Consider the following 22967-nt stretch of genomic DNA (forward strand, 5'->3'; position numbering starts at 1 on the left):
CCCACACAGCATTAAAATAAAGATTATAAACAAAATCAACATTTTGCAATAAAAAAATGCAATTTTTAAAAAATAATAGCAATTATTTAATTTTAACCAGGGAGTAAAGAGCTCATATTTATCTTTATTATTTAAATATTATCTGTTATTTGATTTGAACCACTCAGCTCTGCCTGCTTGCCCTGAATAGAATCAACATTGGGCATAAATATTGTTTATACTAAATATATTTTAATATATATTTATTTATTTATTTTTATTCATTTATTTAGATAAATAAATATATTTCTATAAATAGAAATATATTTATATAAATTTATATAAAATATATTTAAATATATATTTATATAATTTATATAAATATATTTCTACTTTGAATTTTAACAGTTCCAAGCAGCACTGAGGGGATTTTAAGGCAATTCAGCTGAGTAATTTTTACTTGAGGGTGTTTGGGATTTATTTGGGATTTTAGATTTGTTTTTATTTTGGAAATTTAGGATTTATTTGGGAAAACAAAAGCTGGGTTTTCATCCCCAAATTGCTCCTCAGGTGTCACAAAAAGGATTCTTGACTCCAAATTCCAAAATCCCAGTGCAGGAATTGGACAAAGACTGGAATTCTTTATTAAAACCAACAGGAAAAGCACAGGGAGTGTAAATAAAATAAAATAAGAATGAAAATCAAACCCAATCTCTGCTCTCAGGGGGGGCTCTGGGGCAGCCCCTTCTTCAGCAGGGATGTGAGGTAACTGCCCAGCTCTTCATCCTGGCAGGCACAGCAACAAAACCAAAATCAAATATAAAACCAAAAGCAAAATTAAATACAAAACCAAAATCAAATACAAAACCAAAACCAAAATCAAAATCAAATACAAAACCAAAACCAAAACCAAAATCAAATACAAAACCAAAACCAAAACCAAAATCAAATACAAAACCAAAACCAAAACCAAAATCAAATAACCACAACCAGGGGCAGAGCAAGATCCTCCTTGTTTGTCCCACCCGGGGCAGGAAATTCAGTGTTGGGAAGGAAGGGAGGGAACTGCTGGGCCTGCAGGCTCTCCTGTCAGCTGTGTTTGAGGCTGGAACAACCCAAAATTTCATTTCTGACCAATTCCTGCTGTGAAATCCCCATTTCTGCAGGGCCTGAGGGGCTTCCTTTGGGAAAAGCTCCATGTGTGCTTGAAACAAGGAATAAACTGATTTTATTGCTCTGCCTTCCCAAGGATTTCCTTGCTGCCAAGAAATTTAATAATCCAGCAAGTTTAATAATATAAAATTTAATAATCTAGGAGGTTTAATAATCTAGAAAGTTTAATAATCCAGAAAGTTTAAGAATAGAAAGTTTAATAATCTAGAAGGTTTAATAACCCAGAAAGATTAATAATCCAGGTTTAATAATCCAGCAAATTTAATAATCCAGAAAGTTTAATAATCTAGAAAGTTTAATAATCTGGAAAGTTTAATAATACAGCCAATTTAATAATCCAGAAGGTTTAATAATCTAGGTTTAATAATCCAGCAATTTTAATAATCCAGTAAATTTAATAATCTAGAAAGTTTAATAATCTAGGTTTAATAATCCAGCAAGTTTAATAACCCAGAAAGTTTAATAATCTAGGTTTAATAATCCAGAAAATTTAATAATCCAGCAAGTTTAATAACCCAGAAAATTTAATAATCCAGGTTTAATAATCCAGCAAATGTAATAATCCAGCAAATTTAATAATCCAGCAAATTTAATAATCTAGAAGGTTTGATAATCCAGCCACAGAAAGGGAAGGTGCTGGGATGACTCAAATAAAGAATGTTAAGATCAGAAATAGTTCTGCCCTTGTTTAACATTTTCCAAGTTAGAAATACACAGTGAAATATTTAATTCAGAGCTGAATTAAATGGAATTCAGTGGAATTACCCCAGAAGTTCTCTGCTTTACAGAGCTGTGAAACCATTTCTGTCAGCCCCAGAAGCTGAGAGAAGAGCAGGGACTGCCCTCACCTTCCAAAGGCACAGGAGGGAGGTGGGCAGGAGGAGCTGGGGCAGAAATGGAATTCCCACCTGGTAGGTCCAGGAGACCAGCAGGACTTTGGTGCCCTGGTCCTCGGAGTGAGCCGTGGCCTGGATCAGGATGGACTCCACCGTGATGGAGCCGTCAGGGAGGTGCTGCACCGAGTAGTCCTTGAGGATCCTGCAGGGAGAGAGGAATTTGGGATTTGTTTGGGAAAATGAGTAATGGGAGGTGCTGCACCGAGTAGTCCTTGAGGATCCTGCAGGGAGAGAGGAATTTGGGATTTGTTTGGGAAAATGAGTAATGGGAGGTGCTGCACCGAGTAGTCCTTGAGGATCCTGCAGGGAGAGAGCAGAAATTTGGGATTTGTTTGGGAAAAGAAATGCTGGGAGGTGCTGCACAGAGTAGTCCTTGAGGATCCTGCAGGGAGAGAGAAATTTGGGACAATAAATGCACTGAGTAATCCTGCAGGACTCTGCAGGGAGAGAGCAGAAATTTGGGATTTGTTTGGGAAAAGAAATGCTGGGAGGTGCTGCACAGAGTAATCCTTGAGCACTCTGCAAGGAGAGGGCTGAAATTTGGGAAAAGAAATGCTGGGAGGTGCTGCACGGAGTAATCCTTGAGCACCCTGCAGGGAGAGAAATTTGGGATTTGTTTGGGAAAATGAATGCTGGGTTTTCACCCCAAATCCCAGGCTGTTCCTCGCTCCTGAGTCTGAGCCCAGGGAGGGAAGAGGGGCTGAGGCACAGCTCACTCTGCTGTTTCCATCTCCCATGCAGCACTTCCTGCAGAAATGATTCTGCAGAGTTCCTCCAGCCCTGCTCTGAGGGGAGAGCTCGGGAGCAGCAGCTGCAAGGAGGGAAACCCGAATTTGAACATTCTGCTGCTGCCAGCTCAAAGGAGGGGCCCTGTGCTACAGCTGAGCTGCCAAAACCACCCAGCAGCCCGCCAGGGACTCCTGATTCCCTTCAGAGAAATCACCAGTGGCACTGCAGCAGGGCTGAGCCCCATGGGATGGGACTGCAGCTCCTCTCCTGACTCTGGTTTTTTCTTTTTGTACTACTGCATTTGTATTTTTTACCTTTTCCTAGTAAAGAACTGTTATTCCTATTCCCATATCTTTGCCCCGGAGCCTTTTAATCCCAAAATCATCATAATTCAGAGGGAGGGGGTTGGCATTTTCCATTTCAGGGCAGGCTCCTGCCTTCCTCAGCAGACACCTCCTTCCAAACCAAGACAAATCTCTCGAGCAGTGGCTGGAGAGATGTTCCACTTTTTGGATGGGTTTGTTCCACTTCCTTTAAATTTTCCAAGCCCATGATTGGAAACTTGGGGTTAAAAACACACGGGGATAAAGAAATCAACTGATTTTCCATGTCAGGGCAGGCTCCTGCCTTCCTTAAGCAAACACCTCCTTCCAAACCAAGGTGCCTCAAGAGATGTTCCACTTCCTCCCAATTTTGCTCGGCTTTCTTCCACTTCCTTTAAATTTTCCAACCTCATGCTTGGAAACAGGGCCTTAAATAACCACGGGGATTAAAAACCATGGGGATAAAGAAATCAACGGAACCCCTGAGGGCCAGAACAGGCCAGGCAGGGCTCAGGCTCACCCCTTGAGGTGGTTGTAGACCCTGAGCACGGTCTCGTGCTCCTTGCGCGGGTCCTGGATGTGCACGCGGCAGGTGAAGCGCAGCTGATGCTCGGCCAACCCCAGCTCCTTCAGGGCCTGCTCGGGGGAAACCAGCCTGAAACTCTGAGGGGAAAAAGAGATTGAAAGGGTAAAATGAATGCTCAGAGCTTGGGGGAGTCGTGGTGCTGCCCTGGGGTGGGGGGAGGCAGGGAAGGGTGTTGGTTTTCTGTGCTGGAATACCGCGGGGTGTTTGTCGCTGCTGAGGGTGGGACAAAACTTCCACCTCAGGGATTAGAAATAAATATTTAACACCATCAAGGTGGTCTCTGGATGGTGGTTGAACCTCCAGCAGGGGAGTGATGTTTGAAAAGAAAGAGGAGGCTGAAGATGAGGCGCCTCCGTTGTGAGGAAGAGAAAGCACTCGCGGGGATTTGGGTTCTTTGAGTGCCTGAACAGGACAGAGCCTTCAGAGGGTAAAAAACACCTCAGAGGGCAAAAAACAGCCTTCAGAGGGTAAAACACAGCCTCAGAGGGCAAAAAACAGCCTTCAGAGGGGAAAAAACACCTCAGAGAGCAAAAAACAGCCTCAGAGGGTAAAAAACAGCCTTCAGAGGGTAAAACACAGCCTCAGAGGGCAAAAAACAGCCTCAGAGGGCAAAAAAAACCACTCAGAGGGTACTAAACAGCCTCAGATGATACAAAAAAACACCTCAGAGGGCACAAGAACAGCCTTAGAGGGCACAAAACACAGAGGACATGAAAAACACCCTGAGGGGACACAAACCCCCCCTGAGGGGACACAAACCCCCCCTGAGGGGACACAAACCCCCCTGAGGGGACACAAAACCCCCCCTGAGGGGACACAAAAACCACCCTGATGGGACACAAAAACCACCCTGAGGGAACAGAAATTCACCCTGAGGGGACACAAACCCCCCTGAGGGGACACAAAATCCATCCTGAGGGGACACAAAATCCACCCTGAGGGGACACAAACCCCCCTGAGGGGACACAAAAACCACCCTGATGGGACACAAAAACCACCCTGAGGGAACAGAAATTCACCCTGAGGGGACACAAACCCCCCTGAGGGGACACAAAATCCATCCTGAGGGGACACAAAATCCACCCTGAGGGGACACAAAACAGCGGACATGGAGAAAACCCTGAGAGGACACAAAAACCACCCAGAGAGGACACAAACCCCCCTGAGGGGACACAACCCCCCTGAGGGGACACAACCCCCCTGAGGGGACACAACCCCCCTGAGGGGACACAACCCCCCTGAGGGGACACAACCCCCCTGAGGGGACACAACCCCCCTGAGGGGACACAACCCCCCTGAGGGGACACAACCCCCCTGAGGGGACACAACCCCCCTGAGGGGACACAACCCCCCTGAGGGGACACAACCCCCCTGAGGGGACACAACCCCCCTGAGGGGACACAACCCCCCTGAGGGGACACAACCCCCCTGAGGGGACACAACCCCCCTGAGGGGACACAACCCCCCTGAGGGGACACAACCCCCCTGAGGGGACACAACCCCCCTGAGGGGACACAACCCCCCTGAGGGGACACAACCCCCCTGAGGGGACACAACCCCCCTGAGGGGACACAACCCCCCTGAGGGGACACAACCCCCCTGAGGGGACACAACCCCCCTGAGGGGACACAACCCCCCTGAGGGGACACAACCCCCCTGAGGGGACACAACCCCCCTGAGGGGACACAACCCCCCTGAGGGGACACAACCCCCCTGAGGGGACACAACCCCCCTGAGGGGACACAACCCCCCTGAGGGGACACAACCCCCCTGAGGGGACACAACCCCCCTGAGGGGACACAACCCCCCTGAGGGGACACAACCCCCCTGAGGGGACACAACCCCCCTGAGGGGACACAACCCCCCTGAGGGGACACAACCCCCCTGAGGGGACACAACCCCCCTGAGGGGACACAACCCCCGGGGCCCCAGGGAGGCTGCAGGCCCTGCACTCACGTTGTCCTTCATGAGCAGCGTGCCGTGCATCAGCCGGGGCCTCTTGGCATCGGGGGCAGCGCCTGCAGCAGGGCACACAAACATGGAGGAGCTGGGTGCCCACCCCAGGGTGCTCCAGCACGGAGCCCGGGCACTGCCGGGCTCCACACACGGACACCTGGCACCTGTCTGCTGTGGGCTCAGGGGGGCAGGGCTGGGCGGCCATGGGCAGAAATAAAAAATGATATTTAGTGGTGATATCTGGTATTTAGTGGTGATATTTGGGTATTTAGTGGTAATATTTGGTATTTAATGATAATATTTAGTGGTAATATTTGGTATTTAGTGGTGATATTTGGTATTTAGTGATAATATTTAGTATTTAGTGGTAATATTTAGTGATAATATTTGGTATTCAGTAATGATATTTGGTATTTAGTGGTAATATTTGGTATTTAGTGATAATATTTGATATTTAGTGGTAATATTTAGTATTTAGTGGTAATATTTCGTATTTAGTAATGATATTTGGTATTTAGTGGTACTCTTTGGTATTTAGTGGTGATATTTGGTATTTAGTGATAATATTTAGTATTTAGTGGTAATATTTAGTGGTAATATTTGGTATTTAGTGGTGATATTTGATATTTAGTGGTAATATTTGATATTTAGTGGTAATATTTGGTATTTAGTGGTGATATTTGGTATTTAGTGGTAATATTTGGTATTTCGTGGTAATATTTGGTATTTCGTGGTAATATTTGGTATTTAATGATAATATTTATTGGTAATATTTGGTATTTAGTGGAGATATTTGGTATTTAGTGGTGATATTTATCACTAATAATATTTAGCGATATTTTATTACCATTTATAATAATATTTAGTGATAATTAATATTTAGAGCAACTCCCTCTCTTCCCAGAGCACTTCCTGACCTAAAAATCCAATTCTTTATCTAAAATTCAGTTTACAAAACGAATTCCAGCCCTCCCTCTCTCTGAGCAGCACACCAGGCAGGGTGTGCACGTGGATTTTAAGCACATAAATTCTATTTCAAATATAAATTTAGATCTTTTTAAGGCCAGCAGCAGGGAGGGAGGAAATGGGGTGGGAAGGTCACCTATGGCTGCCTCCCTCTTGAGCAGGCCCAGGGAGATGTCCACAGGGATGCAGGGGTTGGTCAGGATGGTGGTGGTCTCTCCATTGGCTGGCATGAAGCAGCTGACATCTGCAAAGGGAACAGCAGCAGCAGAACCTCAGATCCAAGGGGTCATTGTGTTAATTAATGGTAATTAAGGTGTGAAAGGCATCGCTTCCTTAAAGGGGAGGTGGAGATGCCACCCCGAGGGCCAAAATGGATCCAAAATTGATCCAAATTGGTCCAAAATGTGTAAAGTTTAAATTCCATTCCCTCCTCTCCCATGGAAAACAATCCTAAGGCATGTCCAAGGGGCTCATGCAATTAACACAGTTTAATTAATGCTAATTTAGGTGTTACAGGCATTGCTTCCTTAAAGGGGAGGTGGAAATGCCACCCCGAGGGCCAAAATGGATCTAAATGTGTAAAGTTTAAATTCCATTCCCTCCACTCCCATGGAAAACAATCCTAAGTCATGTCCAAGGGGTCACTGCAATTAACAGGGTTTAATTAATGTTAATTAAGGTGTTACAGGCATCATTTCCTCAAGGAAAGGTACAAATGCCACCCCATCTAGCTGTGCTGATGCAAAGTGTGAATTCCAGCCGTGCTGCCCCTCCCTCCTTCCCCTCCCTCCCTCCCTCCCTCCCTCCTCCCTGCCAGGGATACCCACGGAACTCCTGCTCGATTTTCTGCTTCAGGAACTCCATTTTCTTGGCCTCCCCGTGCACCAGCAGCACATTCCTGGGCTCAGCCTGGCGGATCAGCTGCATGATGCCCTTGGCATCGGCGTGGGCACTGAAGGACATGTACTCCACCTGCATCTTCACCTCCAGCTGGGGAACAGAGCATTGGTCACAAAAAATAAATATTGAAGGATGAGAACTCCACCTGCATCTTCACCTCCAGCTGGGGAACAGAGCAGTGGTCACAAAAAATAAATATTGAAGGACATGTGCTCCACCTGCATCTTCACCTCCAGCTGGGGAACAGAGCAGTGGTCACAAAAAATAAATATTGAAGGATGAGATGTGCTCCACCTGCATCTTCACCTCCAGCTGGGGAACAGAGCAGTGGTCACAAAAAATAAATATTGAAGGACATGTGCTCCACCTGCAGCTTCACCTCCAGCTGGGGAACACAAAGCATTGGTCACAAAAAAATGGAAATATTGAAGGACATGTGCTCCACCTGCATCTTCACCTCCAGCTGGGGGAGCACTGGGAATTTCTCTGGGACACACACAGGAACACCCAGATCCCTCTGCATTTACTTCAAAAGAAGAAAACCTAAATTGCCTTAACACAAAGCTGTGGTAATTTAAAAGCTCCAACTGCCTCATTTCAGACAATATTTGTCACAAAAAGCAAATATTGAAGGATGAGAACTCCACCTGCATCTTCACCTCCAGCTGGGAAAGCAGAGCTCAGCACTGGGAACTGGGAATTCCTTGGGAACACACCCAGATCCCTCTGGATTTACTTCAAAGGAAGAAGGAGAAAACCTAAATTGCCTCAACACAAAGCTGTGGTAATTTAAAAGCTCCAAGTGCCTCACTTCAGACAATATTTGTCACAAAAAGCAAATATTGAAGGATGAGAACTCCACCTGCATCTTCACCTCCAGCTGGGAAAGCAGAGCTCAGCACTGGGAACTGGGAATTCCTTGGGAACACACCCAGATCCCTCTGGATTTACTTCAAAGGAAGAAGGAGAAAACCTAAATTGCCTCAACACAAAGCTGTGGTAATTTAAAAGCTCCAAGTGCCTCACTTCAGACAATATTTGTCACAAAAAGCAAATATTGAAGGTCAGCTGGTGTTTTATTATGCAAATGGGCTTTATATGGGTGAAAATGTATCACTTGAAAAATGAAAAGTTGAAAATTACATCAGTTGAAATGTGAAAATATATCAATTTCACCTATTTGCCTCGTTACTAAACAGTAAAAAGTGTCCCTAAGCATCAAAATTTTAGTAAAACTTAAGAAGTTGTACTAAAACTTAATAACCTAAATTTTATAGCAGGAGCAAAGGGCCCCTCAAAATTGGGTTTTTTTTGGCAGAAATTATTGCAAAAGGAGAAAAAAAAACCCAAATAAACCCAACTTTGCTAAAGCAAAAAGGAAAAAAAAAAGTGCAAATATAAAGATGATTTTGAGGTGTTTTCAGTGCTGGAAATTGAAAACCCAACTCACAATTTGTCTCCCTTCCATCTCCAGCTTCCTCTGCCCACTGAGGATCTTGTGGCCCACAGTTCCCTGGACACAGTAGCCAGGCATGATCACCTGGGAAAAACACAGAAAAATCCAAATTTCCATGGATTTGGTGTGGGAAATCCATGTACAGCATCAAAGCAGTTTATTCAGAGTTAGTTCAGAGAGGGGTTTTGGCCTTTAATTCCAGCTCCCCAAGAAAAGCTTGGCTGCAATCTCAGGATTGTGATTCACATTAATATGAGACATAAAAACCCAATAAAACCCCCCCAAAAAACCAATAAAAACCCAATAAAAACCCAGAAAAACGCAACAAAAACCCAGAAAAACCTACAAAAATCCAATAAAAACCCAATAAAACCCCATAAAAACCCAATAAAACCCATAAAAACTCAATAAAAACCCACCAAAACCTACAAAAACCCAATAAAATCATAAAAACTCGATAAAAACCCATAAAACCCCATAAAACCCCCAATTTCTCACCATGTTCTTCTCATTCCCTGCCCATTTCCTGAAGATCTGGAGGGATTGTCCTGCATGGAGCATCCCAGGGGTTGCAAACACCACCTGCAAGTCAAAGATGGGCCATAAATCACTATTAAAAAAAAACATTTTTAAGTGGGACTGATGGCACAAACATGCAAAATTTGCATTTTTTTCCGGGTGTTTCACCTCAAATGCAATAAAAATTCAGAAAATTTACACAGCTGACCTGACCAAGAGAGGTTTTGAGGTGGTATTGATGGCACAAACATGTAAAATGTCCATTTTTTTACGGGTGTTTCACCTTAAATTAAATAAAAATTCAGAGAATTTATAGAGATGGCCTGGCCACGAGAGGTTTTGAGGTGGCACTGATGGCACAAACATGCAAAATGTCCATTTTTTCCTGGGTGTTTCACCTCAAACGGAATAAAAATTCAGAGAATTTACACAGCTGGCCTGACCAAGAGAGGTTTTGAGGTGGTATTGATGGCACAAACATGCAAAATGTCCATTTTTTCCTGGGTGTTTCACCTCAAACGGAATAAAAATTCAGAGAATTTACACAGCTGGCCTGACCAAGAGAGGTTTTGAGGTGGTATTGATGGCACAAACATGCAAAATGTCCATTTTTTCCTGGGTGTTTCACCTCCAATGCAATAAAAACTCAGAGGATTTACACACGATGTAAACGACGATGGGGTGCAGGATGCTCGGGGTGCTCCCCAGGATTTGGGAGCCCTGGAGAAGAGCCCTGGAGAAGAGCCCTGGATGAGAACCCTGGAGAAGAGCCCTGCAGAAGAGCCCTGCAGAAGAGCCCTGCAGAAGAGCCCTGCCTGCAGCCCTGGCTGGCAGCCGTGCCCAGCTCACCCACCATGGGCCCCGGGTTGTCTGCGAAGGCCCTGTCGAAGGCCTTGATGTGCTTGAACTCAAACATGTTCCTCTGCACGAAGGTTTTCCGGATCTTCTGGTTGGTCCAGGTGATGAAGAGCTTGTAGTAGTGGTTGGCTTTCTCTGTCAGGCCCGTGGAGAAGTAAATTGGAGCCTTCAGGTTCATCCTTTCCCTGCGGAGGGGAGAGAGGCACAGAAATGCTGCAGGGTCATGGAGCTGAGGAGGCAAACGTGGGGTTTGGGGTGGATTTCCCTGTTTTCATGATGTTATATTAATAGAAAAATATTTTTATAATATATATAAAAATAATAGGTAATATATGCAATATATAAAATATATACTATATAAAATATAAAAATATAAAATCTAATATATAATATATAACATGTAAAATATATATAAAATATATTAAAATAATATATAAAATACATACTATATATAAAAAATATATTAAAATAATATTTATCACTATAATACAATATAATAATATAGTATAATATAATTAATATAATACAATAATATAATATAATATAATATAATATAATATAATATAATATAATATAATATAATATATACTGTATTATATTACACAATATATATTATGTATTATACAATATATAATACATATATTATAGATATGACAGTATTTAATATAAAATATATAATATAAAACATAAATAGAATATATTATATAAAATATGTAATATATAATGTATAAAATATAATATATATTATATATAATATATATGTATTATAATACATATAATATCTAGAATACATATTCTCTATATTTTATAGACTATATTAAAATAATACATTACATAAAATATAGAATATATAGAAAAATACCAATATATAATTGATAAAATTTATAACCATTTATATACTATATAAAATATTTAATAATAAAATATTGAATATTTTCAATATTTAACAATTTGAGTTTCAGCTCTCCCTGCACGCAGGGCAGTTCCTCTCCTGGAGGAACATGAAACACTATAACTCATACACATATATTGAATACATTTCTGCATTATTCCATAGAAGATTTATTTCTGCACCATTCCACAACTAAACAAGGATGCAATAACACACTCCCAGGGGCCGAGGGCCCCAGCTGCACCCTGCCCTGCAGCACGCAGCCCCAGCGGCACCGGCGCTCACCAGAAGGTTTCCAGCAGGATGCAGAGCTCCTGCGCCCGGCCCAGGGCGAACACCGGGATCAGCACCTGCAACACAGGAAACTCAGGGAATGAAGGGAATTCAGGGAATGATGGGAATTAGGGAATGCAGGAATTCAGGGAATGCGGGGAATGCAGGGAATGCGGGGAATTCAGGGGCTGAAGGAGACACCAGCACCCATGCACTGGGTGCATTTATTATTATTATTTATTCCTATTTATTTACTATTATTATTTACTATTTATCATTATTATTATGTATTCATTCTTTACTTCAATTTATCAATATGTATTTATTATTTATTTTTCTCTATTATTATTTCTATTTATTTTTATTCATTATTCTTGTTTTCTAATTTATTTTAATTCATTATTATTTATTATTTCTGAACAAACCCCCTCCCACTTCCTGGTACACTTTCAATCCCCACCAACATTCTGGAGTTTGGAATGAAAGGCACAGCTCTGCCTGCAGCCAGGGCAATTCCTCTCTTGTAGGAAATTATATTATAATATATATTTACAAATCATTGTATATTATGTATCATTAATATAATATAATATAACATAGCATAACATAATATAATAAGATTTTACCATACTTATATATAATATAATATATGTAATATATACATAAAATAATACATAAAAAGTAATAATTTTTGCATTATTATATTTCCAATCATCAACTGATAACCGATATCTCCAGCATTTCTTGACTTTTTTGAGGATTTGTTAATGTGTGGGATAGATATTTCAATATTTATCATTATTTATTAGTAATAATAATTCTTATAGATTCATAATTTATTAATTATTATCAATAATAATGCATTATTTATTATTAATAATAATTCTTATATATTCATTATTATTTAGTAATAATGATTCTTATATATTAATTCTTGATTATTTATTATTAATAATCATCCTTATACATTAATTATTTACTTTTATCAATTAATCATGTAATTTTTTATTATTTTTATTATTTTTTAATCTATTTTTATTGACTATTGATGATGATTTACCTTCCCTCCCCTCTCCACAGTCTCGTGCACCTTCTTGAGGAAATCCCTCTCGCGGCAGCGCTTGGAGTCGCGGATGGTGGTGGCGTAGGTGGACTCTGTGATCAGCAGGTCAGGGCGGCACTTGTCCACCCAGGCAGCCCTGGCATGGAGAACACACCCAAAATCCCTGCTGGAATCTGAAAATCTCCAAGCTGGATTCAGGAATGGCACAGGAAATGGGAGTAAAGTGGGCTTGGGGGGCTCTAAGGGAATTAATTTGAATTAATTTGTGTTATCATGATCAGGAGGTCAGGGCGGCACTTGTCCACCCAGGCAGCCCTGGCATGGAGAACCCACCCAAAATCCCTGCTGGAATCCGAACACCTCCAAGCTGGATTCAGGAATGGCACAGGAAATGGGAGTAAAACAGGCTTTGGGAATGCTGTGTAGCTGAATTTGAATTAATTCAGTGATTAATTTGAATTCTCATGATCAGCAGGTCAGGGCGGCACTTGTCCACCCAGGCAGCCCTGACACGGAGAACACACCCAAAATCCCTGCTGGAATCCGAACACCTCCAAGCTGGATTCAGGAATGGCACAGGAAATGGGAGTAAAGTGGGCTTGGGGATGCTGTGTAGCTGAATTTGAATTAATTCAGTGATTAATTTGAGTTATCATGATCAGCAGGTCAGGGCGGCACTTGTCCACCCAGGCAGCCCTGGCACAGGGAACACACCCAAAATCACTGCTGGAAATGGTCTGTGGTGTTTAAAACCTGAAAATCTCCAAGGTGGATTGGGGAATGGCACAGGAAATGGGAGTAAAGTGGGCTTGGGGGCTCTGTGGTAGCTTAATTTGAATTAATTCAGTGATTAATTTGAGTTATCGTGATCAGCAGGTCAGGGCGGCACTTGTCCACCCAGGCAGCCCTGGCATGGAGAACACACCCAAAATCCCTGCTGGAATCTGAAAATCTCCAAGCTGGATTCAGGAATGGCACAGGAAATGGGAGTAAAGTGGGCTTGGGGCCTCTGCGGTAGCTTAATTTCAATTAATTCAGCTCAAAATTGAAATTCAGCTTTTACTCACCCCAAGTGTCTGTCTGGTGTCATGTTATAATCACCCTGAGGGGAGAAGAAAAACCCAGAGATATTTTTGAGGCTCAAATATATCATATCATGGAATAGAAATAATATAAATATATAACAATATATAAATAACTATAATATCTATAATGCATTATAGGTAAATTATATAAATATTTGGTGTATCAATAATATAAATGTATAATAAATATAATAAATAATATAAATACATGGTATGTCAGTAATATGAATATATAATAATATATGCACATAATATGTATAATATATAAAAATATACTTTAATAATATAAATGGATATTAATATATAAGTATGAATATTACATATATAAAATATAAATAATATAAATGTTATATATACCTATACTATAATATATAAATATGAAATATATAATATGAATATCAAATATATAACTAATATAAATATATAATATAAAGAGAATATATATCATATGTATTATATAAATATCTGGTATAGAAAGAATATAAATATATAATAATGTATAAATATAATACATATTATATTTATAATATATTTATAAATTTAATATATAAATGTATATTATATTAATAATATATAATTACATATATAGAGAAAATTACATATATATTTTAAATTACATATATATAAAAAATTACATATATATGTGTATATAAAATACAATTATTTGGGAATATTTAGAGCTAAAAAAGGGAATGTTTTATAAATATTATTATAAATAATTCTCCCTGTGGGCATACTCACAGTGTAGAGCACGGACTCACAGCCAACCTTGATCTGGAACATGGCAGCTCCCAGCACGTGGCCGGCGTAGTAAGCCTTGATCTCCAGCTCCTCATCCACCTGCCAACAGCACAGCCTTGAGGAATGCCAGCATTTCAGTTATACATAAAATATCAACAGTAAAACTCCTCAGGAATGCCAACATTTCACCTTATATATATAGATATATATCTGAAAAATATAAACAGCAAAGCCTTCAGGAATGCCAATATTTCAATTATATATAAAATATAAACAGCAAAACTCTTCAGGAATGCAAATATTTCAACTCAATTTGAAAATATCAGGAATATCTGGAAATCCAGATCCCTCTGGATTTACTCTAAAGGAGGAAGGAGGAAACCTAAACTGCCTAATAGCTACATTTCTAATTTAACCCCTTGATTCATTAGCTACGCTCCTAACCTAACCCCTTGATTTTTAATTTAACCCCTTGATTAATCACCTACATTTCCAACTTAACCCCTTGATTCATTAGCTACATTTCCAACAACTCATTGATTCATTAGCTACATTTCTAACTCAACCCCTTGATAAATTACCTACATTGCTAATTGAACCCCTTGATTCATTAGCTACACTCCTAACTTAACCCCTTGATTAATTAGCTTATATTCCTAACTTAACCCCTTGATAAATCACCTACATTCCTAATTTAACCCCTTGATTCATCAGCTACATTTCCAACTTAACCCATTGATTCATTAGCTACGCTCCTAACTTAACCACTTGATTTTTAATTTAACCCCTTGATTAATCACCCACATCTCCAACTCAACCCCTTGATTCATTAGGGACATTGCTAATTGCACCCCTTGATTCCCAAGGCCCTCACCTGCACGGTCTGGTGCAGGTGCACAGCCACCACCTTCTTCATGCAGTCTTTGATCATCTGCGAGGTGAAGAAGTTGGTTTCCCCCTTCTTGTCCACGGTGATCTTCCTGTAGTCCTCCAGCAGGATGGGGCAGATGGCCTTGGTGGGGTGGGTCATGTAGATGGGGCCATCATAGCCAACCATCTCACTGAAGTAGGGCAGGGCCCCGCAGTGGTCCAGGTGGAAATGGCTGAAAATATAAAAAAACCCAAAAAAACCACAATGGGTTGAGCCTGGGGGGCTCCCAGATGTTTTGCAGCTGTGGAGGGTGGGGGGAAAAAGGAGGTAAAATGTGAGGGGTGGGCTTGGGAGGTGCTGGGACAAGGAAGGAGCCTCACCTGATGATGACACAGTCCAGGAAATCAGTCAGCCTCCCGTTCTGGGTGATGTAGGAGAAGTCAGGGAAGCGCCTCTGCAGCCGTGGGGAAACAGGAGAGCCATCAGGAATGCACCAGTGATCCAAAAAAACTGGAGGCAATGGGACACTGGGGTGCTGGGGATGTGCTGAGCCCTCTCCAGGCAGCACCAGCACCAGTGATCAAAAAAAACATGAAGAAAATGGGACAATGGGACACTGGGAATGTGCTGAGCCCTCTCCAGGCAGCACCAGTGATCCAACAAAAAATGGAAGGAATGGGACACTGGGAATGTGCTGAGCCCTCTCCAGGCAGCACCAGCACCACTGATCCAACAAAAAATTGAGAAAATGGGACAATGGGACACTGGGAATGTGCTGAGCCCTCTCCAGGCAGCACCAGCAGCTTTTGTGTGCAGGGAGAAGCAGAAATGAGGGCACAAACACAAACTGAGCCTTTCACAAATAAGTTATGTTATCTCCCAAGTGCAAGAGGTGCTGAACACACCCTGGCTCTGAGGCACAAAGCCCCAGAAGCTTTCCTGTCACAGCACAGCTGCTGCCTGGACTAAATCCTGCAGAATATCTGTGCCATTGCTCCTTTCCTGCTGGGGCAGGGAAGCCAAAATCAGGAGTTTCCCTCTCTCCCCCTGGAGCAGCAGAAATGTGGTGAGGATCCCACATGGAATGAGCTGCCCCAAAGCTAAGGACAGGATTCCTGCTCCCAGCAAACCCAGAGAGTCCAAACCCACCTGGAATGGAGCATTTGCAGCTGCATTAATAAATTTTCCCCAAATCCACCAGCCAGGGAAAGGAGGGGCTGACGTTTCATGGAACACTGATGGGGAAGGGAGATTTTGGAAGGGGAAGGAGCAGCTCTGGCACTGCCCAGCCCCAGCAGGGGATGATGGAGGAGGCCAGAAGTGCAGCAGGGCCAGGCCAGTGTCCCCCTGGCCCAGGGGACACTCACGTCGTCGTTGTAGCCCATGTGCATGCCACAGTCCAGCATCACGTTCTTGCCAGCGATGGACACCAGGATGCAGCTCCTGCCCACGTCCTGCCCGGCACCTGGGCACCAGCAAAGCAGCAACAAACAGGGGAAAATGTCATAAAACAGCAGGAAAATACCACGAAAATATCAGCAAAACACCACCAGCAATATACCAGCAAAATGTCAGCAGAACACCAAGAAAACTCCAGCAAAACTCCAGGAAAACTCCAGCAAAACACCAATAAAACACCACCAGCAAAACACAATAAAACCTCAAGAAAACACCAGAAAAACATCACAAAACGTCAGTAAAACATTGGTACAACATCAATAAAACACCACCAGTAAAACACCAGGAAAACATCACAAAACACCAGCAAAATACCAGTAAAACATCAGCAAAACATCACCACCAAAATACCAATAAAACCCCAAGAAAACACCAGGAAAACACCAGGAAAGTATCAGCAAAATGCCACCAGCAAAAAACCAGTAAAACACCAGCAAAAACCCAGCAAAACACCAATAAAACATCACCAGCAAAATACAAGCAAAACATCAATAAAAACCAGTAAGACACTGGAAAAACTCCTCTGGGGAAAGCTGCAATTCTTTCAAAAAGAAAAGCAGGTAAAGGTTTGCACAAACTTCCTGCAATTCCATTTTCAAGGAAGAGAGAAGAATCCTTTATCTGGCAAGGATCAGAACTCCTTTTCCAGCTGCTCTGCCCTCGTTAAGCTCATTAATTTAAACCCACACCAAGGCTGAAAATTATCCATGAGGATAAAGCAGATCTGCTGCTCAGCACATCCTCTGCCCTCTCACTACAAAACCCATTAAAAGAAGATTAAACAAGGAAAAATTAGAAATATGTTCTTCCTGTGGCTCTTCAGCACTGCAGTGAATTAATGCTCCACAATCCCACAGTACCTTTAAAGAATAACTTCATTAATCCTGATTAATTAATCCAAACAGTTATAACTGTCACTGGAACAGCCAAGGGAAGGCAGAGAGGAATCACATCAGGGGTTCCAAACGTGACCCTGAATTCCAAACCCCGCAGGGTTTCAGTGTTTGCATTTCAGGGCGATTTCAGGCCGGACTTACCCAAGGGGGTGACTTTGATCTCAGGCATTTTCACCCCGCTCCGGGTCCCAAACCCGCACAGAAAATTACTCCAGGAGCAGATGCGCAGGGGGCACAACAGGAGAGGACTGCGCTGGTTTCACAGGCGACATTTCAATTGTTTTTCCAGGATCCGGGCGAAGACTCGAGCGGAGCCCAAACTTTTTCCTGAGGAGAGATGCAAAACACGCGTGAGGTGATCCACAACCGGTGGGAAAGCGGCCCCGTTTGGCTGCGATGTCCATCACCGCTGCTGGGAGCCGGTAAAACACGTGTAGAAACACAGGAAAACAGACAAAAAAAGAGCAAAATCACAAAAAAAAAAATTAAAAACCTACACAAAACCCCGCAAATTCACCCAGGCCCGGCCGCAGCCCCGGCGCCTCCTCCGCGCCTGCGCCGCCCCGCGCGGATTGGCCGAGCCGCAATGACGCACGCGAAGCGGATTGGCCCGCGGGGCGCGGCGGGTGACGGACGCGGCGCTGATTGGCCGAGCGGGCTGTGCGGGATGCGGAAGGAGGAGGAGGAGGAAGAAGGGGAGGCGGCGCCGCGGAGCCATGGCGGCGGCCGCGGGCCCGTTCAGCCTGAGGGAGGTTCTGGACGCCTTCCGGAGGTGCGTGACGGAGCAGCGGGAGGTGCTGCTGGAGCCCTACCTGAGCGGCTGGCGGGGGCTCATCCGGTGAGTGCCCGGGAGTGAGCGGGGGGACTTTGGGCGGAAGGATGCAGTGACCGGGCAGGGAGGGATGGCTTCACACTGAAGTGGTTTTGGGGTTCTCTTCTCCCCCCTCAGATGCTTTTTATCTTTTCACCCCTCAGAGAGTTTTTGGTTTCTCTTTTCACCCCTCAGATGCTTTTGGCTTCTCTTTTCACCCCCGAAGTGATTTTGGGGTTCTCTTTTCACCCCTCAGGTATTTTTTTTAGCGGAGGTTCGGCAGGGCTCTCTTTTCCCCCCTCAGGCGTGTTTTTGGGGTTGTCTTTTCCCCGCTCAGATGATTTTTTGGGCAGGAATTGGGTAGGGTTCTCTTTTCCCCTCTCAGAGAGTTTTTGCCTTTTCCTATCTCCCCTCAGATGCTTTTTGCTTTCTCTTTTCACCCCTCAGGTGTATTTTTGGCGGGGGCTTGCAGGCTTGTCTTTTCCCCCCTCAGGTGGTTTTCTGGCTTCTCCTTTCACCCCTCAGATGCTTTTTGCCTTCTCTTCTCAGCCCTCAGAGAGTTCTTGCCTTCTCTTTTCACCCCTCAGGTGATTTTGGGGTTATTTTTTCACCCCTCAGGTGTTTTTTTCGCGGGGGTTCGGCAGGGCTCTCTTTTCCCCCCTCAGGTGTATTTTTGGCGGGCTTCCAGCAGGGCTGTCTTTTCCCCCTCAGGCGGTTTTTTTGGGTTCTCTTGTCACCCCTCAGAGAGTTTTTACCTTCTCTTTTCCCCCCTCGGATGCTTTTTGTCATCTCTTTTCACCCCCGAAATGGCGTTAGTTTCATTTTTTCGCCCTCCAGCTATTTTTTCCGCTCCTCTTCCCACCCCTAACCCACCACCCCCCGTCTCCCCTCAGCTTCCTGCAGAGCCTGGGCGCCGTCTTCTCCTTCATCTCCAAGGACGCCGTGGCCAAGGTGGCTCTGCTGGAGGGTCACCGGCAGCAGCACGGCTTCGTGTCGCTGCAGTCGCTGGTGCAGCACGAGCTGGCGGCGGGGCCGGCGGCGCTGCGGGCCCGGCCCGACTCCGGCTGCCGCACGGTGCTGCGGCTGCACCGCGCCCTGCGCTGGCTGCAGCTCTTCCTCGAGGGGCTGCGCTCCGGGGAGCCGCGCACCTCCGTGCTCTGCACCGACGCCTACAACGCCTCGCTGGCCGAGCACCACCCCTGGGTGGTTCGCAAGGCGGCCACGGTGGCGTTCTGCACGCTGCCCTCCCGGGATGCCTTCCTGGAGATCATGAACGTGGGCTCGGCCGAGGAGGCTGTGGCCATGCTGGGGGAGGCCATCCCCTACATCGGCGATGTGTACGGCATCACCCAGGAGCTCTTCGCTCAGCACAAGCTGCTCGACCTGCCCTGACGGGTGGCAAAGACACTTTTGCACAAGCCTCTGGTTCTCTGTCCGTGGTTATTTCCACTTTTTCTTTCCAGCCTGGAGATGGAAAGTTGGCCAAGCTATTCCACTTTATAAACATGGACCGGTTCTTTTTTTTTTACATCCCTCAGTTCTTTTCTTACATCTCTAGAGTTAGAAAAAAATTCCACGTTAGGTTGGGCTGCTAAGGGATTTATTTTTTTCTATTCCTAGCCTACAGCATCACCCAGGAGCTCTTTGCTCAGCACAAGCTGCTCGACCTCCCTGGTGGGTGACAATGACATTTTTGCACAAGCACAACCCTCTGGTTCTCTGTGTGTGCTTATTTCCACTTTTTCTTTCCAGCCTGGAGCTGATGGCCAAGTTATTCCACTTTATAAACATGGAATAGGAGTTTTTTTACACTTTTTTTTTTTACATCTGCCAGTTCTTTTTTTACATCTCTAGAGTTAGAAAAAAATCCACATTAAAAGGTGCTGTGTAGAATTAGAAAAATAATTCCACATTAGGATGAGCTGCTATGGGATTGATTTTTTGTTTTATTCCCAGCCAAGCTGGAGAAGGTTTTTTATTCTCAAGCCCAACTCCAGCAGCTTCTGTGCATTTCCAGCAATATTTGTGGCCTTGTGTGGCAGCACAAATTGGAGCTGTGGTGTCTGAACTCATTTACACACTTTGGTTTGTACAAAAATCCCACCTGGAGGATTTAATGCTGAGCAGTGCCCTGGGGAAATGCCCTTTCCCTGTCAGTTTGGGGGTGGATGGAGCAGAAAAGCATTCCTGGAGCAGGATCCCCCCAGCAGCACCTTCCCTCTGTGCCCCTTCCCTGTTAAATGAATGTTTTTTGCACTTGGGATGTGCAGAAATTTTAATTTCTGCTGCACAATCCCCTCTGTCCAGCCCAGCCTGGAGCTGTTTGCTTCCGAGTTGTGTTCTCGTGTGTTTCTTTTTTATTTTTATCAATGTGTTCAATGCCTACCAAAAGGATTTTTCTGCCTCTCTGGGGAGGGAGATCCACACTTGTACTGTGAATCACTGCTTTGGGAGGTTTCTGCCTGCTCCTGGAAGAGCCAGAGGGATCTGCTGAGCTTGGGGAGCCCTGCAGGGTTGGTCCAGGGTTGCAGGGGTGCTGCAGGCTGATTGTCTCTCTGGAACAGTGACAAATTCAGGAAATCACTCTTACCTCATGGAGACTGGACTCACTGGACATTAAATGATGTGAAGAATGTGCTTTTGAGGAGTGTCCTTTGTGGGATCTCACCTGGGGCAGGAGCAACATTTACAGAAAACCCACTCAGGTTTTACTTCACTGCAAAAATCCGTTTCATTTCCCTGGAGATCAGCCCAGCTGATACTCAGCTGTGCAGTGAATTAAATACCTTCAACTGAATCAAATAATGTGTGTCAAGGGGAAAAAAATGGTTTGGATCTCTAGAAATGATGCATGAGCACAAGGAAAATGTTTCTTCTCCCTTGTCACACTCATTCTAACTATTTCTCTTCAGAGATAAATATTCATATTTATAATTACCATTGCTAATATTGAAGATTAATGTGCCCAAAATTCAGGATTGGGTTTAGAACTTATTGTTAAAAGTTTTATAGTTAAACTGACACTTAAATAGTCCAGTAAAGGGAAAGGATGCTTAAAAAAAAGTCAGTGTGAACATACCTGGAAAACACAACTGCAGCTGGTTGTTCCTGTATTCAGGTCTCTGCTTTTCTTCCTGAAATGAAAATATTCCAGCCTTGGAGCATCCCTTTGGCAGCAAAAGCAGTTTTCTGATACAGAAAATGCAGGAAATTGAACTTTTCATTCAGAGCTGTCCTAAAATCCAACAATAAAATACAGCAATAAAACCTAAATCACCATGCTGTGAACTCAGATTTAAGATTTAAACTGAAATTAATATTCTAGTTCAGTTTCTAGAGGGGAAAAAAAATTAGATCAGCTAGTAAAAACTTCCTAAAAAATATCAGTAGAGCTGAGTGACAGCTCACCAAGCCTGAGACCCAGGAATTTCCTCTCCAGGCAAATCCTCAGGAAGATTTGGTTGTTTCCATGATGAGGTGACCTCAAATGTAAAAATAAAGAAATAAAAATGATTGCTGTGTAAATCTTTTAGCAGAGTGGGGCTGAGTTTTGTCACCTCTGCCAGAGGAACCCAAATTTCCACAGCAGTGCCAGTGAATTTGTAAATCACTCTGAGTAAGAGCTCCTCAGTGAAGGAGATCAGGATGAGGTTTTTACTCACAGAGTATTTGGTTATTGCCCAGTGAGTAAAGGAAATTTATTCACTGAGTAAAGGAAATCAGCATGAGGGCAGTGGTTTTTACTCACAGAGTATTTGATTATTGCCCTCTAAAGGGAATTTAATGCATTTTGCCAAGCAAATTTCTCTTTATTGTTCAACCCCATCCCATCTCTATTTAAAGGGACTTGCAGGAAGGGCTGAGTTTCCTTTTCCCAGGATTTTTTCCCCCAAAATGCAGCTGCCGGGGCTGTGGCTGTGCTGCCTCCCTGATTTGGTTATTGCCATGATGAGATGACCTCAAATTAAAATAAATAAATAAATAAATAAGATTGCTGTGTAAATAATTTACCAGAATCAGAGTGGAGCATCTGAGTTTTGTCACCTCTGCCAGAGGAACCCAAATTTCCACAGCAGTGCCAATGAATTTGTAAATCACTCTGAGTAAAAGCTCCTCACTGAGTAAAGGAAATCAGGATTTACACCCAAGTGCCCTCAGAGGTATTTGATTATTGCCCAGTGAGTAAAGGAAATTTATTCACTGAGTAAAGGAAATCAGCATGAGGGCAGTGGTTTTTACTCACAGAGTATTTGATTATTGCCCTCTAAAGGGAATTTAATGCATTTTGCCAAACAAATTTCTCTTTATTGTTCAACCCCATCCCATCTCTATTTAAAGGGACTTGCAGGAAGGGCTGAGTTTCCTTTTCCCAGGTTTTTTTCCCCCAAAATGCAGCTGCTGGGGCTGTGGCTGTGCTGCCTCCCTGATTTGGTTATTGCCATGATGAGATGACCTCAAATTTAAAAAATAACAATGATTGTTGTGTAAATCTTTTACCAGAATTAGAGCAGGGCATCTGAGTTTTGTCACCTCTGC

General features: G+C 43.4%; 2 protein-coding genes across 4 annotated transcripts; one reads left to right on the plus strand and one right to left on the minus strand.

Moving 5' to 3' along the window:
* Nucleotides 1-459: 459 nt before the first annotated feature.
* INTS11 (integrator complex subunit 11) lies at nucleotides 460-18196 on the minus strand. 3 transcript variants are annotated; one of them, XM_039727725.1, is made up of 18 exons: nucleotides 18118-18196; nucleotides 17762-17947; nucleotides 16634-16731; nucleotides 15647-15720; nucleotides 15270-15498; nucleotides 14396-14494; nucleotides 13637-13671; nucleotides 12567-12705; nucleotides 11519-11583; nucleotides 10337-10526; nucleotides 9463-9546; nucleotides 8959-9048; nucleotides 7436-7598; nucleotides 6745-6852; nucleotides 5643-5704; nucleotides 3621-3763; nucleotides 2061-2190; nucleotides 460-765 (listed from the first exon to the last, which is right to left on the minus strand). In XM_039727725.1, exons 2-18 carry the CDS (start codon nucleotides 17787-17789, stop codon nucleotides 700-702), a joined length of 1803 nt encoding a protein of 600 aa, XP_039583659.1. In that variant the 5' UTR covers nucleotides 17790-17947; nucleotides 18118-18196; the 3' UTR covers nucleotides 460-699. The 3 variants fall into 3 exon arrangements, with proteins under 3 accessions (XP_039583659.1, XP_039583660.1, XP_039583658.1); XM_039727726.1 differs by lacking the exon at nucleotides 460-765 and adding an exon at nucleotides 963-1084; XM_039727724.1 differs by lacking the exon at nucleotides 460-765 and adding an exon at nucleotides 1048-1183.
* Nucleotides 18197-18298: 102 nt separating this feature from the next.
* LOC120511093 (ceramide-1-phosphate transfer protein) lies at nucleotides 18299-21961 on the plus strand. The gene is made up of 2 exons (XM_039727732.1): nucleotides 18299-18458; nucleotides 19325-21961. The coding sequence occupies exons 1-2, from the start codon at nucleotides 18337-18339 to the stop codon at nucleotides 19821-19823; spliced, it is 621 nt and encodes a 206-aa protein (XP_039583666.1). The 5' UTR covers nucleotides 18299-18336; the 3' UTR covers nucleotides 19824-21961.
* Nucleotides 21962-22967: the final 1006 nt, after the last annotated feature.

Source organism: Passer montanus, unplaced genomic scaffold (genome assembly GCF_014805655.1).
Source record: "Passer montanus isolate IOZ18808 unplaced genomic scaffold, ASM1480565v1 scaffold62, whole genome shotgun sequence".
Lineage (NCBI taxonomy): Eukaryota > Metazoa > Chordata > Aves > Passeriformes > Passeridae > Passer > Passer montanus.